The 16,642-nt window shown below is 59.8% G+C and overlaps 1 protein-coding gene across 3 annotated transcripts; it reads right to left on the bottom strand.

The window, feature by feature from the left end:
• Positions 1-384: 384 nt before the first annotated feature.
• GTF3C2 (general transcription factor IIIC subunit 2) lies at positions 385-16,209 on the bottom strand. Of its 3 annotated transcripts, none has more exons than XM_083433837.1 (19): positions 15,928-16,209; positions 13,630-14,039; positions 11,869-12,250; positions 10,389-10,680; positions 10,135-10,229; positions 8,961-9,038; positions 8,533-8,634; positions 7,673-7,900; positions 6,892-7,003; positions 6,612-6,732; positions 5,608-5,639; positions 5,200-5,329; positions 4,834-4,978; positions 4,505-4,666; positions 4,111-4,198; positions 3,842-3,970; positions 2,600-2,752; positions 2,193-2,303; positions 385-1,181 (listed from the first exon to the last, which is right to left on the bottom strand). In XM_083433837.1, exons 2-19 carry the CDS (start codon positions 13,982-13,984, stop codon positions 966-968), a joined length of 2,931 nt encoding a protein of 976 aa, XP_083289963.1. In that variant the 5' UTR covers positions 13,985-14,039; positions 15,928-16,209; the 3' UTR covers positions 385-965. The 3 variants fall into 3 exon arrangements, with proteins under 3 accessions (XP_083289963.1, XP_083289962.1, XP_083289964.1); XM_083433836.1 differs by having other exon boundaries at positions 11,869-12,253; positions 15,928-16,160; XM_083433838.1 differs by lacking the exon at positions 385-1,181 and adding an exon at positions 1,914-1,929 and having other exon boundaries at positions 2,134-2,303; positions 11,869-12,253; positions 15,928-16,161.
• Between the last annotated feature and the right edge of the window lie 433 nt (positions 16,210-16,642).

The following is a 16,642-nucleotide window of genomic DNA, read 5'->3' as shown; positions in this document are numbered from 1 at the left end:
TGTGTGTTTCGACCGTGTCGAGTGTCCAAGTGTTGTCTTAACCGAGTGCTCAGAGTACCAGAGATTCCAATAAAGTGAGCTGCCTGAGCCCAACCTGCCCGTCTGTCTGCCAGTCCTTGGGGCAGAGGAGGAGGGGGGCGGGGGGGGAGCTGTGTCTGCGCCCCCTAGATCCAGTCAGAAGGGATCCCCAAGGGTCCTCTAGTCCAGCCCCCTGCAACACTGGAATGCCAGCTCAGGAACCCCTGATAACCCCTTGCCTAAAAATGGAGTGGGGTTCGCCACTTTCTCCCCCAGCTTGGCACCCACCAGCGTAGATGCCAAGCCTGGCAGGAGAATCAGCAGCTGATTTGGGGGGGGGGGGGTCCTCAGAAGAAAGAGCCGGCCTTTGAAACAAAACAAGTCACTTTAATAAGAACAACAGTTAAAGACAAGGAATGAGCTCAATGTGAGCAAGGCTGCTGTGCCCCCCAAGAGCTGGCGGGGGCAAAATGCCCAAAATGCATCTAGCAGGGAGCTGGTCTGGGCCCCACGTGGCTAGCCAACCCCAGCCGGCCCATGTGTGGGGGGGGCAAAGGGTGGTTCCACTGGGCCAGCCTAAGGGAGGCAGAAACCCCTCCCTGCCCTGGAGCTGTGGGTCACACATAGGGCAGGCTGGGAGAGACCCCTCACCCACTCCTGCCCCAGAGGCAAAGCACACAGTCATGGAGAGATGTCCAGTTGGGGGGCAGGGGCTGCTTCTCGCTCCCAGCCCCGCCCAAGGGGGAAGGAGGCACCCACACGCTCCCTGGGGGTCTGGCCCCTCCTTGGGCTCCTCTGTGTCCGTCCTCACAATGCAGCCAGGATCCAGCCAGTCCGTCAGTGCCCTGCAAGATGCCCTCTTGGCTCTGGGCGCCTCGAACGAGATCCCCGCCTCCTCCTCCTCCTCCTCCTGGATTTCTGCCGGTGCCGGGGGGGGGGGGGGTTGCTCAGCTGACGGCGGGGTGTGCCCCCGGGGGCTCTGCTGCAGGGCTGTCCGCCTGCTCCTCCGTGTCGAACATGGCGCTGAACTGGGCCTGGCACTCCCGGAGGAGCTTGCGGCTGGGGGGGGAGGCCAGGGCCTGGAGGCAGTGCAGACGGACGAGGCCGGACTGGCCCCCTGACAGCAGCCAGGTGTGGCAGGGCAGGTTGGGGCTGAAGCGCACCTGCGCGAGAGGAAGGGCGTCAGGCGGGGAAGCGCAAAGGGGGACGGACCCTGCCCCCCCTTCAGGAGGGAAAGACTCACTCCCTGGCTGCTCCAGGGGGCTCAGAGAGACCAAGAGCCTGAGCGGCCAGGCCATGAGCTCTGGGAGGCCTGAGGAAAGCGGCCAAGGGAAAACTCTCCTCTCTCCCCCCCCCCACGCGAGAACTTGCAGGTGCACCATCACAATAATTTTATTATTATTTACACCCCACCCACCTGGCTGGGTTTCCCCATGAAGAAGGTTGGAGGATACAAAACAGATAAAAGAAAGAACTTCTTCACGCAGCGCAATTAAACTGCGGAACTCCCTGCCACAGGAGGCAGCAATGGCCGCCATTCATGGAGGAGAGGGTTCTGGGGGGCTCCTGGCCAGGATGGCTCTGCTCTGCCTCTAGGGCTGGAGGCAGCAATGCCCCCCAATCCCAGGGGCTGGAACCCCCGAGACGGGAGAGCGCTCTCTTGCCTGGACCCTGCCTTTGGGATTCCCCCCGGCCTTGGGCTGGGCACTGGGAGGACAGGAAGCTGCGCTAGCTGGGCCCCCCGTGGCCGCTTCTTCTGATGCTGCTGCTATGGGACCCCGCAAGCCAGAGACAGTACATGACGCTTCCAAATGGCCGTTGTTGCTCTTGTGCCAGATTTTGCTTGTGGGTTTCCCTTGGGGGCACGGCGAGAAGAGGAGGCTGGATTCACAGGGCCCCCAACGGCTTGATCTCACTACAGTGGTACCTCTGGTTACGTACTTAATTCGTTCCGGAGGTCCGTTCTTACCCTGAAACTGTTCTTAACCTGAAGCACCACTTTAGCTGCCGCCGGAGCACGATTTCTGTTCTCATCCTGAAGCCAAGTTCTTAACCTGAAGCACTATTTCTAGGTAAGTGGTGTCTGTAACCTGAAGCGTCTGTAACCCGAGGTACCACTGTAATCCATTCTGGAGTTCACAGGGGTAGAGCCCCGCCCCCCCCCCCCGGCTCACCTTGTGCACGGCCTCCAGCTGCAGGCGCCCCAGTCCGTCCCCCTCCTTCTCCTCTTCTGCCGGGAGGGGCTTCTTCCTCCCTTTCCGCCTGAAGATGTTCTTGAAGCTCCTCTGGGGAGGGAAGAGGGGGGGCTGAGAGAGTTGGTGGGGCCAGGCCAAGTGGGGGGGGGTGCAGCTACATCCCATGGGGGCCTCCTGCTGACAGCCGGCGATTGATGAGCTTGGGAAGGAGCCTTATCAGCCAGGAACACACCGCAGAACAGCAGGGCACTGGGGATCAGTGATACGAAGGAGGGGACACCCTGCCACCCCCCAGCACACCCAGGCTGCCCCTCCAGGAAGACATAAGGGGTTCAAGCAGCCCCTAGCCTCCCCCTTCCTTGCCCCCGCTTCCCCCGAGGCCTCACCAGGTCCGTGTCTCGGAAGAGGATGTAGTTCTGGGCCACGGACTCCTGGTACGTCCTGCCCTCCACGGGGGCCGTAAGCCTTCCGCCGGGGGCTCCTGTCGACGCCTCCTGGTTGTGGAGGCCGCAGGGGAGCAGGCTGGCCTTGTAGACGGGCTGCGGAAGATGAGGAGGAGGAGAGGGCATGGGGGCACTGCCAGGCACAACAGCCCTGCCCAAAGGCAGCCCAGCTTCAGAATCAAAGGAGATCCCTGGCGCAGCTTTCCCACTGTGGGCACCAGGTTGGCCACCGTGAGAACAGGGCGCCGGACTAGATGGGACTCTCACTGGCCTGATCCAGCAGGGCTCTTCTTCTGTTTCTGTGGAACCTCCAGGTCCCAAGGCAGTCTAGCTACATTCCTAGAGTCTTGGGGGTATTTTGCCATGTGGAGAAGAGCAGCCTGGCCCAGATGGACCCTTGGGCCTGATCCAGCTGCCTCCCCTGACGCTCTTATGGGTGGGCTGTTAAGAGGCAAGGCTCCCCCCAAGTGGGAGGTTTCATGTCCCCGCAGGCAGCAGGAGCCGGAAGCCCCAAGTCAGGCACCCCAAATTTTCCAGCTCCAGAATCTTCCCACCCACCCAAAGGAGCCCCCTTTCCTGATGACAACTTTGCTGTCTGGAGGGGAAGGAGACCTTTTTGGTCCCAACTCAAAGCGCCTCATGGAATCATCACTGGAAGGGACCTCAAGGGCCATCTAGTCCAGCTCCCTGCAATGCCAGAGGCTTTCACTCAATGTGGGGCTTGGACCCACGGGCGAGAAAGAGAGTCTCCTGGTCTACCAACCAAGCAGCCCCTGCACCCAAACCCGTCTGAGGGGAGAGGGACGTCATGAAGGCTTGAAGCTCCTTTGGACCTCAGCCCTTCTCTCAGAGGGCACAGAAGCCCACCACTGCTTTCAAAGGGGAGACCCTGTGACGCACCAAGAGACTTTTCAGAGCTAAAGAGGGGGGGGGATTTGGGCTGAAAGCCCCCACCTGCCCAGAGGGACTCCAGCCAACGCAGCTGCTACCACCACTGGATCCAGCCTGGACTATTCTGTGGCTACATCCATGGGGCTGCAGCTCCCTTCATCCCCAGGGACCCCCACCCCGGATCTAGAGGATGGACGGGTGGGGAGGCCTCGCTATCTCCTCTGCCGGACGAAGGCAAAGCTTGTGAGTCCCTTGCGGACCCCCTCCCTCCCGCTCAGCGGCAGCGACACCTACAAATCGGCGCTCCGACGGACGCTTGACGTTGTGCGGGTTGACAGACAGGTCAGGCATCATGGCCGCCACCAGCTCCCCCGTGACGTCTCCAGCAGCCACCGTGTTGAGCCAGTCGGATCCAGAGATGCTCTGGAAGAGGGAGGGAGGAACGTCACCTGGGCCCACCCCCTTTTTCATTCCCCCCTCCCCAGAAATAAGAGGGCCCCCAGTGCCCCAAGGTTGGCCCAGTGTTGCCCTCCAACGCACGAGGCAGAGGAGACTCCGCTTACCCACACCGTGCCCTTCCGAGGGGCCACAAAGTAGGCCCGGAAGCCCAGGTAGCCGGCGTCCAGGTAGTGGATCCCACACAGGCCGTACCTGCAATGCAAGAGGGGGCGGGTAAAGAGCGAGGCAGCGCCCGCGAGCGGGGGGGCGGCGGGCGGGAAGCAGACCCTTCCCCTGCCAAACAGGCCTCATCGTCAGAAAGCTCTTCTGAATTCCTGCCCCCTCCCCACCGCCAGCCTGACGCCTGCTGGGGTTGGGTTGTCCTGGGGGAGCAGGTCTTCAGAGCGAGGGCACCCTCTGCCAAGCACAGAAAAGCACAGCGGCCAAGCAGATCCCCTGGATTTGAGCTGCCCTCTCCCCCCTTGAGGATTCGGGAAGCCCTCCCCTCTCCGCACTCACGAGGCATAGCAGTTGTCCTGGGCCACCGTGATGCCGCTGTAGGGCAGCAGCCAGGCGATCTCCGTGCTCAGAAAGCGCTTGATGCTCTGGAGCGGCTCGCACAGCCGCCGCAGGTCCCAGTACTTGATCTTGCGGTCGTTCCCGGCCGTCACCATGAAGTTGCTGGAGCAAGCAAGGGGGAGGCGGCTCAGCGATGGAGGTCCTGGCGAGGCCCAGTCGCTGGCAGGGTTGACCCACTCTGGGCCGGGTCCCTTTGGGGATCTCCCCCCAGGCAGCCAGGGAAGGAGGCTGGAGGAAGTCCCGCCCCCCCACTAAGCCCGCCCCCCCACCTGTTGGCTTTGCACCACTGGATGTTGCGCACGGCGTGGTCGTGGGCCAGGAAGCAGTGGAAGGGGTAGAGCTTGAGGGAGCCGTCCGGCTGGCGCACTCGCTGCAGCAGGGAGCGGCTGGCCAGGTTCCAGAGGGCCACTGTGCCTGGAAGAAGGCAGAGAAGAGTAGGCCTGAAAGCAAGAATCGGAACTCCAGCATCCCTGACAGGCGGCCACGCAACTGCCAGAAGAGGCAGAGGGTGCATCACCTTCCGAGGAGGCGGCTGGGATTGGGAGCCTGTGCTGGGGGGGAGACACACACATCCCCCCCCCCCCCGAGCCTCCTTGGCACTTGGGAGTTTCAGCTGCAAAGCTTTCTCCTCTCACCATCATAGAATCCAGCAGCCAGGCGCTGGTGAGGCTTTGCCGGCATCCAGGCCAAGCTGAGGCACTGTCCGCATTGGGAGGGGCTCCCGGCCTGGATGGCCCCCACCTGCAGGGAGGCCACGCACTGGACCTGCAGGGGTGGAGGAGGAGGAGCAGTCAGGGGGGAGGCCAGAGAAGAAGCCCCATGGAAACTCAGGAGTTGGTGACACCTTGGCACGCGAAAGATTCCAACCCCCAACTCCCGTGCAAAGGGGGCTTCAGTGACTTCTGCACCGGCCTTTCCAGAGCTGCAGCTGGACCAATGAGGGAGGCCGAGCCCCCCTTTGTCCCTGCCCCTCAGAACATGGGCAGCTTGGAGGGCTCAGGATGTGGCTCCAACAGATCCTCTGTGGGGCTGGCAGGACGTACCTTGCATACGATGTGTCGTGGGGAGGACCCACCTAGGAGGAGGAAGGAGAGATGCTGTGAGGCCAGGAGCAGCCTCTGTGGGGTGAGAGAAAGCCCAACCCCCCCACCTCAGCCAAGCCAGGTTGCCCCCCCCCCCGATGCAAGCAAGGTTAGGATTCTCAGGCTGCTCAAGCCAAAGGCCCCCCCCCCGCCCCCCGCAGGACCTGCTCTAGCCCCATCTGCAGGCAGCACCCTCATTCCGCGACTCAGGCTGGCTGTAGCCTCTGCCTTGTAAAAGAGACCTTTTTAAAATGCACCGGCAGAGAAATTGCCCCATAGCTTTTAGGGTGGCAGTGGAGCAGTTGCTTCAGAAGGATTGAGGGATCTCTGAGACGCAGGCCGGGGGGAAGAGGACTCTTGGGCTGGGGCAGCAGCTGCCTTCACCAAGGTCCTCCTTGGATCAGGAGACGAAGGGCGGGGGGTGAGGCTGGCTGGCTGCACCCCTGTCAGGGAGCCAGCTGTCAGCCAGAGATGCCCTCGAAGGCAGTGCCAGGCAGAGGCCTGAGCAGTAGAGTCTCCTGGAGGGTGTGTCTGGAGCGGGAGGTGGGACTGAGCCTCCTTTATCCCCACCGAGGAGGCAGGGCTGAGCACCCCCAAGGCCGCCCGCCTGCAGCCTCATCCATCACTCCTGCAGACAGATATCATTACAAGGCTCATTAGCTGATACGGCTGGCTGAGCACCCAGGCCGCTGCTCGCCCCCCCCAGCCCCCCCAGGGAGGGGGCAGCTGCCTCTGCCAGAACGTTTTGGGTGAGAGACTCTCTTCCGCTACCCCATAAAACAGCCCAGAGCTGGCAAAACACCAGGCAAGGCAGAGAAAAAGAGATAGAAGGGGGGGGGGAGGAGAGAAAGAAAGAGAAATAGATGCTCCCTGCCACCCGCCAAGGGAACCACACTGGCCCAGCCCTGGCGCCCAGCCCTCCCCGTGACCCAGGGGAGGAGGGGTCCCTTCACGGCTCTTCCTACCTGTTACCTGGGCTCTCCGGGAGCCACGCAGGTCCTCTGCGTGAGGCAGGCTGTACAGCAGCACCTTGCCGTCAGAGAAGGCCACGGCCAGCAGCCCCAGGCGGCTCATCTGGGATGGCGACTGTTGGGAAGAGGAGAGAGAGCTGGGAGACGCCACGCTGTGGGGCCCCAGCAAGCAGCCGGCTCTGCCAGCCTGCCCCCCCCCCCGCCCCCGGCAGCCTCTGTGCTCTCTCTCACGCACATTGGGAAGCGGGTGCCCAGAGACCACCACCCCCCGTACCTTGTGGCGAGTGGCAGGGGGCTCCCAGGCACCGCTGGGGCAGAACTTCATATCCCAGATGCAGCCGTGGTCGGTGGCAATGCCATAGGCCAGTCCTGGCTTGGTGGCTGACCTGGGAAGGGGAGAGAAGGTGGGGGGAGGCTGTCATTGCGCAGGTGCAGCCCGGCCAGACTCCAGCACAGCAGCGTGGCCACGTCTTCGAGAGGGATCACAGAAGGGACCCCGAAGGAGTCTCAAAGCGGCTCACATTCTCCTTTCCCTTCCTCGCCCACAACAAACACTCTGTGAGGTGAGTGGGGCTGAGAGACTTCAGAGAAGTGTGACTGGCCCAAGGTCACCCAGCAGCTGCAGGTGGAGGAGCGGGGAAGCGAACCCGGTTCCCCAGATTACGAGACTACCGCTCTTAACCACTACACCACACTGGCAGGAAGGCCTTCCTGAGGTTTCCTCGCAATCTCCTTTCTGGGAACTTGAATCCTCCCCTCCAGAGCAGCAGGAAACACATTGGCCCTGTCTTCCTTGCGGCAGCTCCTCTCTCCTTCTCCCCCCCCCCCGTGCCCTCTTTCATGCCAGGGGGCCCAGCTCACAGGTGCCAGCCTCTCTGGTCCTGCGGCAGAGAAAGCCCCTCCTCGCCTGCCCTCCTGCCTTGCCCAGGGCTCCTCGGGGATCAGGACATGTCCCTGCTGAGCTCCACTGGGCGGCCACCAGGCTGCCCTGGGGCTGAAGCCGGGGGAAGGCAGGGCCAAGGAGCGCTGCAGGGGGCCAGGGGCTCCCCACTCACCCTGCCTCCTGCTGGAGGGGCCCCAGCTCCCAGAGCTGGAGCAGCGCTGGCCCCGTGTGGGTCCCCGCCAAGCTGTGCCGGTCGTCCATGCCGGGATTGCAGTAGATGGCTGCGTACTGGGAGGCTGGGGCGCCTTCTGGGGTGGGGCACCACTCCAGGGCCCAGACGGGACCCCCCACAAAGAAGGTGACGTCCAGGCGCTCCTCGTGGGGCTGCAAGGCGTTGAACCTGCCAGGGGGAAAAGAGAAGGGGGGCTCTTGCCAAGGGGCTCACAGGCCGGGAGTCTTGCTTCAAACGGGGCTGTTGGCAATCTACAGTGGTACCTTGGGCTAAGTACTTAATTTGTTCCGGAGGTCCGTTCTTAACCTGAAACTGTTCTTAACCTGAAGCACCACTTTAGCTAATGGGGCCTCCCGCTGCTGCCGCCCAATTTCTGTTCTCATCCTGGAGCAAAGTTCTTAACCCGAGGTACTATTTCTGGGTTAGCGGAGTCTGTAACCTGAAGTGTATGTAACCTGAGGTACCACTGTACAAGGTTCAGGGCAGATAAAAGAAAATCCTTCACCCGGCACATGGCTAATTTGTGAAACTCCTTCCTGAAGGAGGGCAGGGAGGGCCGCCAAAAGGATTAGGCAAATTCATGGAGGGGGAGAGGGCTCTCAGTGGCTCCTTCTCTGCCTCCAGAGTCCGGCTTTGGAAGCCCCAGGACGGGTGATTTGCTCTTGTGCTCAGAAGCTGCTGGCTGGCTTCCCACAGGCAACTGACCACAGGGAGCTGGGCTCCTGGGGCCCTTGGCGGTTCCTGGGCTCCTCAAGTACTGCAAGATGGACTCTGGGCTGAAAGGCGGGAGAGGCGTTTACCTGTTGATCCGGTAGAGGACGCTGCTTTCTTCGTGGAGGCCTTCGCGCTTGATGCAGAAGAGCGGGGACTTGGTCTCGCTGGGGAGGTATTCCTCAGCTTCGCTTTGGAAGAGGAAGGAGGAAAGAGGGGAAACTCACTCCAAGGATCTCCTTCACCCACGCACACACCCTGACCTCTCTGGGCTCTCGCAAGAGGCTGGGCTGCCCATGCAAAGCGACCTCTTTCCTGGTGGAGATTTGGGGCTCCTCCTGCTGGTGGTGGCAGCAGTGGCAAAGGGCCCAGAGGGCATGCCACGCGGGGCACCCTCTCCCTGCTCTCTCCCCAGCATGCGCTCCCCCCCCATTACTGCAACTGCCAACCTGGGTCCAGATACTCTTCAGAGTTCCTGGCCCCTGCCCTCCCCCTTCTTTGCCAGGAGGCCACTCACCTCTCCGAGAGGAAGAGCCACTTCCGGGCAGAGGGCACCCACTCTGGAAACTCCCAGTGGGAGTAGAGCTGCTCACGGCTGCAAGCAAACAAAGCCACATGGCGTCAGAGAGAACTGCAGCGGGGAACGGGGCCAGCCCAGAGGGCAACAGCATCACGAGGGCATCCCTGCACCTCAGCAGGAACAAAGCCAGGCAGTCCTCTGTAGTGATCAGGTGGGATTGCTATGAGGAATTATTAAAAATATGGAGCAAGCCATTTGTGCCAGCAATGAAAGCATTGCGTTGACTGGGCTTGAGCCATTTGGATCTGATTTCTGATCAATCCACGCCTCTGCGTCTCTGTCCTATTTCTCTGCCTGACAGGCACATACAAGCATTCTACACACAGGCCAGTTGCTCACCAGGCATCCTGGGTCATAAAGGTAGAAGGTAACTCCTTTGATGTACTTCTCTTTGGTTTTGTTAATCTTAGGGCCAGGAAATAAGAGTTTCACACAGGAGGTGATAGAGATGCCTAACTTTCCTTGCCCTCCTTCCCCTCATGTTTGCTGCTTGTTTATGACCTCTGGGGTTGCTGAATGCATTCCTCCTTGTTTCCTCTTTTATTTACCCCAGAATGTATGCATGCTCAAATTAGCTCTTTGTAGTTTTAACTTTAACTTTGTTCCCACGTGGGTTTTTTTGAAATGCTCAGAGGAAATCTGATTGGTTCTTATGGACACTATGTAAAAAGTTCTTTTGTGAATACAACGACCTGGGCCGGAGGGTGGACGGATTATTATTATTGGCACCCCTCCCAGAGTCTTGCTGGTCAAGCCTCGTGTGTATTTTATTAATCAGAGTCCAATCCTTCCTTGCTTTTGGGACGCAACAGTCCTCGCTCTCTGGGGTCCCAGCTGGAGTCCCTGGAACCCGCACCAGCCTGAGTGTTTCAGGCGCACAGTCCCCCCCCCCCCCGCTCTGATCGTATTGTTTGAAGGGCAGTACAATGAGCGCAGCTCCTTTCCGTACTGCAGGGCCATGCAGTAAAGGAGCTGAGCTCTGTCCCAGCGGCAGCAGCAGCAGCAGCACAACTGCAAGGCAGGGACCCTCCCCTTTCCTCCCCCCCCCCCATTCCTGTGCTTCAGTTCCCCCACCAGCAAGGCAAAGTGGGGCAGGCAGCCCCCGACTTACACGCGGTGGGTTACGGAGAGCGCCTTCCAGATGGGGGCCATGATGGAGTTGTGTAAGCCGTTGGACGCAAACCCTCGGCAGTGGCTCTTGGGCCTCTGGGGAGAAGGAGGAGGGGGTCAGGGACAGAGGCCCACGGAGCCCACCCTCCCAAGCCAGCAGCCCCCAGAGAAGGGCCGGGCTTGCTCTCCATTCACAGAGGCCTCTGAGCAGACCAACAAGAGGAGCACTCCTTCCCCGTCCCCCGGCTTAGTCACCGCTGCTCCACGCAGGCCGGGCTCCAGGTCAGAGTCGGAGACCTCGCTGAGCCGCAGGTCGCTGTCCTCTTCCTCCGCCTCCTCTTCCTCCTCCTCCTGCAAGAGCCCTTCCTCCGAGGGGTTGAAATCCGCATCCTCCTCGCTCTCCCGCTTCTGGCTCTGGGGCTTCCGGCCTCGCCGCTTCCGGCTGGGCTCCTCCGGCCGCGGGGCCTCCTCCACGGGCTCGCTGCAAGCGGGCGGCTGGTACACAGAGGTCAACTCTTCAGCCAGCTCCTGCAGGTACAGAAGGGCTCTGCGGGCAGAAGGGGAGGGAATGGGGACAAATGGTCACAAGGCGCCCCCAGATCTTCAGGGCGAGAGCGAGAACTGAAGAAGGGTGGGAACAGGGTGGGGCTGCGGCAGGCGCCAAACACAGCCCGCCTCTCTGCATCTTTCTGCAGAACTTTGCCTTGCATGAAGATATCTGCAGAGTCAGTCAACTTGTTGACTAGGATTTCTTTAATCTTTCCCTGTTGGTTTTTGCTTCTGGAACTCGATTCAAAACACGAACAACTGGAGGACAGCTTCCACTGAAAGCCCAGCAGAAAACAGGCTCCGCTTGGCCCCAAGTCCATGAGGTCACAGGTGTCGGGGGGGGGGGGCGTGTTCTGCCTGCATCCAGGTGAGGCCCCTGTGGAGTCCCGTTCCCCACTTCTTGAAAACCTCTTAGGAAGTCCTGACCTGCTCAGAAGGAGAGGTGCCTGGATCAGCCTAAAGGTTCCTTTAGTCCAGCATCCTGTTCTCAGGGGGGCCAAACTGATGCTCCACAGATAAGCCCCCCAGCACGACTGGAGCAGGGGAGCCCCCTGCCTACCTGTGACTCCCAGAATCCGGGATTCAGACGCTGCTGCTTCTGATGGGGAGGCAGAACACAGCCATGCAGCTAGTAGCCGCTCACGGCCTTCTCCTCCCCCAGCTGGGATGGCTTTAAAAGAGGATTAAACCCATTTATAGAGGAGAATGAATCCCTGTATGATTCCATGCATGGCTAGCGATGGCTCCTGGTCACGGTGGCTCAGCTCTGCCTCCAGTTGGAAGCAGCAAAGCTCCTGAAGGCCAGGGGCTGGAAGCCGCTGGAGGGGAGACTGGGGCTCTTGGGCTCAGCTCCTGCTTGCATCTGGTCAGCTTGGGAGAAGAGGATGCTGGACTAGATTGGCCGCTGTCTTAATCCAGCCATTTTTTCTTCTGTCCTTATAGAACCTCCAGGTCCAGAGGCAGTCTATCTAGGTTCCTTGGGGCATTTGTTCACCTTAAGAACAGGATGCAGCAGGCCTGATCAAGCAGTCTCCCTTTACATTCAATCCCCTTTTAAAGCCTTCCAAGCCGGTGCCCATCGCGGCCTCCTTTCCCCCTGGGTCTAAGAAGGCAGCACCACTCCTGCTCAGTAGTCAAAGAACTACCAGCAAGTTCCTCCCCCTGCCCGTCCACGCCTCTCGCTTACACTTTTGCCGCCCTCCGCTTTGGGCGCCCCCCAGGCGTCGTCTCCAGACAGTCCAGCCCTCCATCAGCGGCCAGCAGCTTCTGTTGGCAGAGGGGTTCGGGCGCCTGACCCTCCAGTCCCTGCGACAGCTTCCTCAGGAGCAGCTCAGCCTTGGACTTGCGCCCCCGCTTCTTTGGCACTTTCACAGGCAGGGGCGGGCCGTTCTCCGAAGGCCCGGGGGCCTCAGGGGGTCCCTGGGGCTCCTGGCGGGCAGGGCCTCTGCAGGCGGCCCCTCTCTTCTTGCGGGGCCTGCGACCACGCGGGCGCTTCTGGGCGGACGGGAGAGCTGCCGGCTGCTCTTTGGCAGGAACCAAGGCTGCCTCTGGAGAAGCGCAGAGTCCATCTGCTTGGAAAAGGAAGGGCCAGGTTAGGTAAGCAGCCATGCCAGGCGGAAGAGGGCTCCCGGCTCCTGCCTCCCCTTCCCACTTCCAGCCTCAGCTCCCCACAACTGGAGCCTGCCAGGTTTGAGGACAGGGAGCCAGAGGGATGGACTTCTTTTTATATGGAGGGCTGCACAGGCCTCTTTCTCCACAGGGGTCATTTTGCCAGGACTGCAGGACACAGGCAGAGAAGGAGTAACTTCTCCGCACACACGGCAACCCTAGCAAAAAAGACCTCATTAGTACTGTAATTAGGGTTAACAAAAAAAGTCCTCCCAGTCAAGCCGATGGGAGCTCCTCCTCTCGCAAAAAACCGTCATTGCTGCACTTATTTATTTCATTTATATCCCACCTTTTCCTCCAAGGGGTTCAAGGTCACGGGGACGGTTCTCCACTCCTTTTATTGACACAACCACCTTGTGAGGCAGGCGAGGCCCAGGGGCAGTGACTGGCTCTCAAGGTTACCCAGTGAGCTTCACAGCTGAGCGTGGATTCAACCCCTGGTCTCCCAAGTCCTAGTCCAATGCTCCAACCACTGCACCACACTGTGACCCTGGCAGTGACCACAGAGTGTGCGTGTGGTTGTGTCCTTAACTGCTCATCCAGCTCGCCTGGGACCTCAGGGTCTTCCTCAGCGCTCCTCCCAGTCCCTGCGGAATTACAGGTTCTACCCAAATCCTCCCCAGAATCTCATCAGCCTCCTCATCAGAACCATTTCTGCAGAGATTTCAGGTGCTATGATGCTGCCGCAACTCCCTCCCTCCCACAACTCCCCAAAGGCATCACCCTCCCTAAGATAAAGGCAGGACCTGCCCCTTCATCCCCCCCCACTTGAACCCCACTCCTTCTGCACCAGATTATCTCCCTGCGTGGCAGAATGGAAGAAGGACCCCCCGCCATTTCCCAGGCATGTTCAGTAAGGAGCACCTGCTTGCCCAAGGGGCCTGTGGCTAATTTTGCAGCTCCTTCAGCAAGCCCTGGCCCCCCTCCCAGGCAGATCCCAGAGGGTCCCCTTAAGTCTGGATTAAGCAAAATAAGCCCTGCTTAGGGCATCAAGGGAAGGTGGGCACCATAGAAATGGTCACAGATCACTCCACTGAGAGTTCATATTCTCAGTTTCATTTCATTTATTTCATGGTTAATTACTGTTTATATTTTGAATTCAATACATATGGGGGCACCAAAATCTTCTAAGTGCTTAGGGCCTCTAAAGGTCTGAATCCGGTCCTGCATGACACTCAGAAGCGGCTTCCTGGAGGCCTTGGGGCTGGGAGTCCCCTTCTGCAAGCCTACTTCTGCATGCGGTTTACAGGATCCCCGCCACTGGCCCCCAGAGACGTACCAAGGGCTTCCCGAGCGCCTGTCTCCTCTGCTTGCCCCTTCAGCTGTGTAGGAGGCAGCTTGCCTTTGGTCTCTAGGCCGCTCTTCTTGCAGGGGAGGCTCTGGGGCTTGGGCCATTCTTCCTGCGGGCAGCTTTCCGTAGGGGGGCCTATTGCTGCTGCTGCTGTGCTTGCCTCGCTCAGACACGCTGCTCCCGCCGAGGCCAGCGCTTCTGGGGCAGGATAGTTCTGCCCGCCCCAGCAAGGGTCTCTACGGCAAGGCTCCATGCAAAGGATACGGCTGGCACATCCATCTGCTCGGTCTGCGGCTTCCCTGGCTATCCCCATGGCACAGCTTGGCGTGGGGCAAGGTTCCATGAAGGCACCACAGTGACTCAGGCAGGTGCGACTCCCATCTTGCACTGGGACTTGCCTGTGAAAGAGAGAGGCAAAGGAAGAAGGAAAGCTGTGGGGAGGACAGTCATCTCAGATCCAATAAGCAGATGAAAGCAGTGGCGCTGTTCTAATTATTTTATCGCATTTAGATCCCATGTTTTCCTCCAAGGAGCTCGCATAAATGTCACTGGGGCTAAATTATTCTACTTATTTTGAACACGCTTTGGGGGGACTTCCTTTTGCCAAGAACATGTTCACACAACGTCAGGGTTTTATGTAGGAGGTTACTACTATAATGAACTATACAGCACCGAGATGGTAATTTTCCAGTATTATAAAAACTGTGGAAATGTAACGTGCGCCAAATAACTAGTATAAACCTAACATTTTATTCTAGTTACCTTGGGTTTCATAAAATGATCTTTGAAATTCCTTTGAAAGTAAACCACCCTGAGATCTTCAAATGAAGGGCGGTATACAATGTTAAGAAATAAAACGAATAAATACAGTGGTATCTCACGTCAAGTACTTAATTCGTTGCGGAGGTCTGTTCTTAATCTGAAACTGTTCTTAACCTGAAGCACCACTTTAGCTAATGGGGAATCCTGCTGCCGCTGCACCGCCGAAGCACGATTTCTGTTCTCATCCTGAAGCAAAGTTCTTAACCTGAAGCACTATTTCTGGGTTAGCAGAGTCTTTAACCTGAAGCGTATATAACCTGAAGCGTATGTAACCTGAGATACCACTCAACCACCCTGTGAGGTGCGTTAGGCTGAGACAGTGAATGACCCAAGCTCACCCGGTGAGCTTCCTTGTTGTGGGAATTTGAACTCTGGTCTCTTGGGTTGGCTGCCCTGTCCATGACCATCACTGTGTGAGCAGAAGGGGGGGGGGCTGTGGGCCCTTTGCTTCAGCAACAGGAAACCTTCCGCACTCAGGGAGGCTTCTCACACCATTTGGACCCCTTGGGGGGCACAGCAGCCTGCTCATCCCTAAGGGGTTGGAGCATCCATTGGGCTCAGGTGAAGCTCAACTGTAAAAATAAATGTCGCAAACCCAGGAAGGATTCAAAGCTCAAGAGACAAGGGAAAATCCCCCCAGCAGCTATGCCAGATAGCAAAATAAGGCAGGCTGTTGCACATGCACTCTTAACATGTTGTTGTTGTTGTCTAGTCGTTTAGTCGTGTCCGACTCTTCGTGACCCCCTGGACCAGAGCACGCCAGGCACTCCTGTCTATCCCTGCCACCCGCAGTTTGGTCAGATTCATGTTTGTAGCTTCGAGAACACTGTCTAACCATCTCGTCCTCTGTCGTCCCCTTCTCCTTGTGTTCTCCTTAACATATTCTGCTTTTATTTTATTCTACCAGATCTTCGTCTGAGATACCTGAATGGTTTTTTATCTTAATTACCCCTTAAAGTGGGCAATCGATGAAGTGTCACAGATTAATCTGGAGAGTTTAATGCCCTGCTGGACAGCCTGGATAGCTCAGCTGGGGAGAGGCTGGTGCTGATAACACCAAGGCTGCAGGTTCGATCTCTGCAAGGGACAGCTGCCTAATCGCGCATGGCAGGGGGCTGGACTAGAGGATCCTCCGGGTCCCTCTAACTCTACAATCCCATGATTCTCTATGGGCTGGCCAAGGATCAGCTAATGTGCTGGGGGATCCAGTGGGATCCCTGACCTGGACTTGCTGCCTGGCCAGGGCCGCTCCCCCCGCCCCGCCAGAGACCTGCATCGGGGGCAGCATCTCGCCCCCCCCCTCGCCGGGCAGGCGAGACCCCCGAGCGGAGACCAGCCCCCCTCCGGCGGGGGCGGGGCCAAGCGCTCTTTCCGCGCAGAACGAGGCCGCTCCGCTCCGCCCGGCGCCCGCGGAAGCGGCCTTGACCCTGGCCCCGGCCTGGGCGACTCCGGCCCGCGCCTCACCTCTCGCTCGCCGAAGCCGGTCTCCGGCCGAAGCAGCGGCAGCGGCGGCCCCAGCAGCCAAGATGGCGGCCGCCACGGGCGCGCAGCGATGACCGCACGCCCCTGACGTCACTTCCGTCCCGCGACGCGGAAGCTCTCCCGGCGGCGTTGGCGGCTCTTCCCCGCCTCGTTCATCCGCTCGCCGCGGGCGCCGCAGCCTCGGGAGCCGCCTTCGCGCTCCCGTCCCGCCGCCCCTTCGGCCGCAGCAGCTGCGACGAGCGGAACCGCGCGAGCCCCGCCCCCTCCGCGGGTGCCGCCGACGTCACTTCCTCCGCGCGCCTCTCTGGGAAAGGGGCTGCAGCGCCCCCTGGTGGCCGAGGCGCCGCGCGCAGCTTCTTTGTTCCTCCCGCGGCGGGTCGAGGGGCGTGGGAACGCGGAGACACGCGTCGGACCCGCGAAAGACCCCAAGGGCAACGCAACCGAAGCAGCCGGCGAGGCGCCTTCGCCAACCGAGCTGTGGGTCTCTCGGCCCGTTGATTGGGGCCACAGGTCCCCCCAGCTTTTCAGGGGGCTGCAAGGAGACACCCCCACACATAGGGCGATAGCGTCAGAAGGGACCCCGAGGGTCACCCAGTCCAACCCCCTGCAAGGCAGGAATCTTAGCTGAAGCCTCCATTAGACAGCCGTTCTTGACCCTTGGCCAGAAAGCCTCCTTCGCGCTCTCATTTTTGCTGGT

Source organism: Podarcis tiliguerta, assembly GCF_965153285.1.
Source record: "Podarcis tiliguerta genome assembly, chromosome: 3".
NCBI lineage: Eukaryota > Metazoa > Chordata > Lepidosauria > Squamata > Lacertidae > Podarcis > Podarcis tiliguerta.
This window is presented reverse-complemented; position numbering and strand designations above follow the sequence as displayed.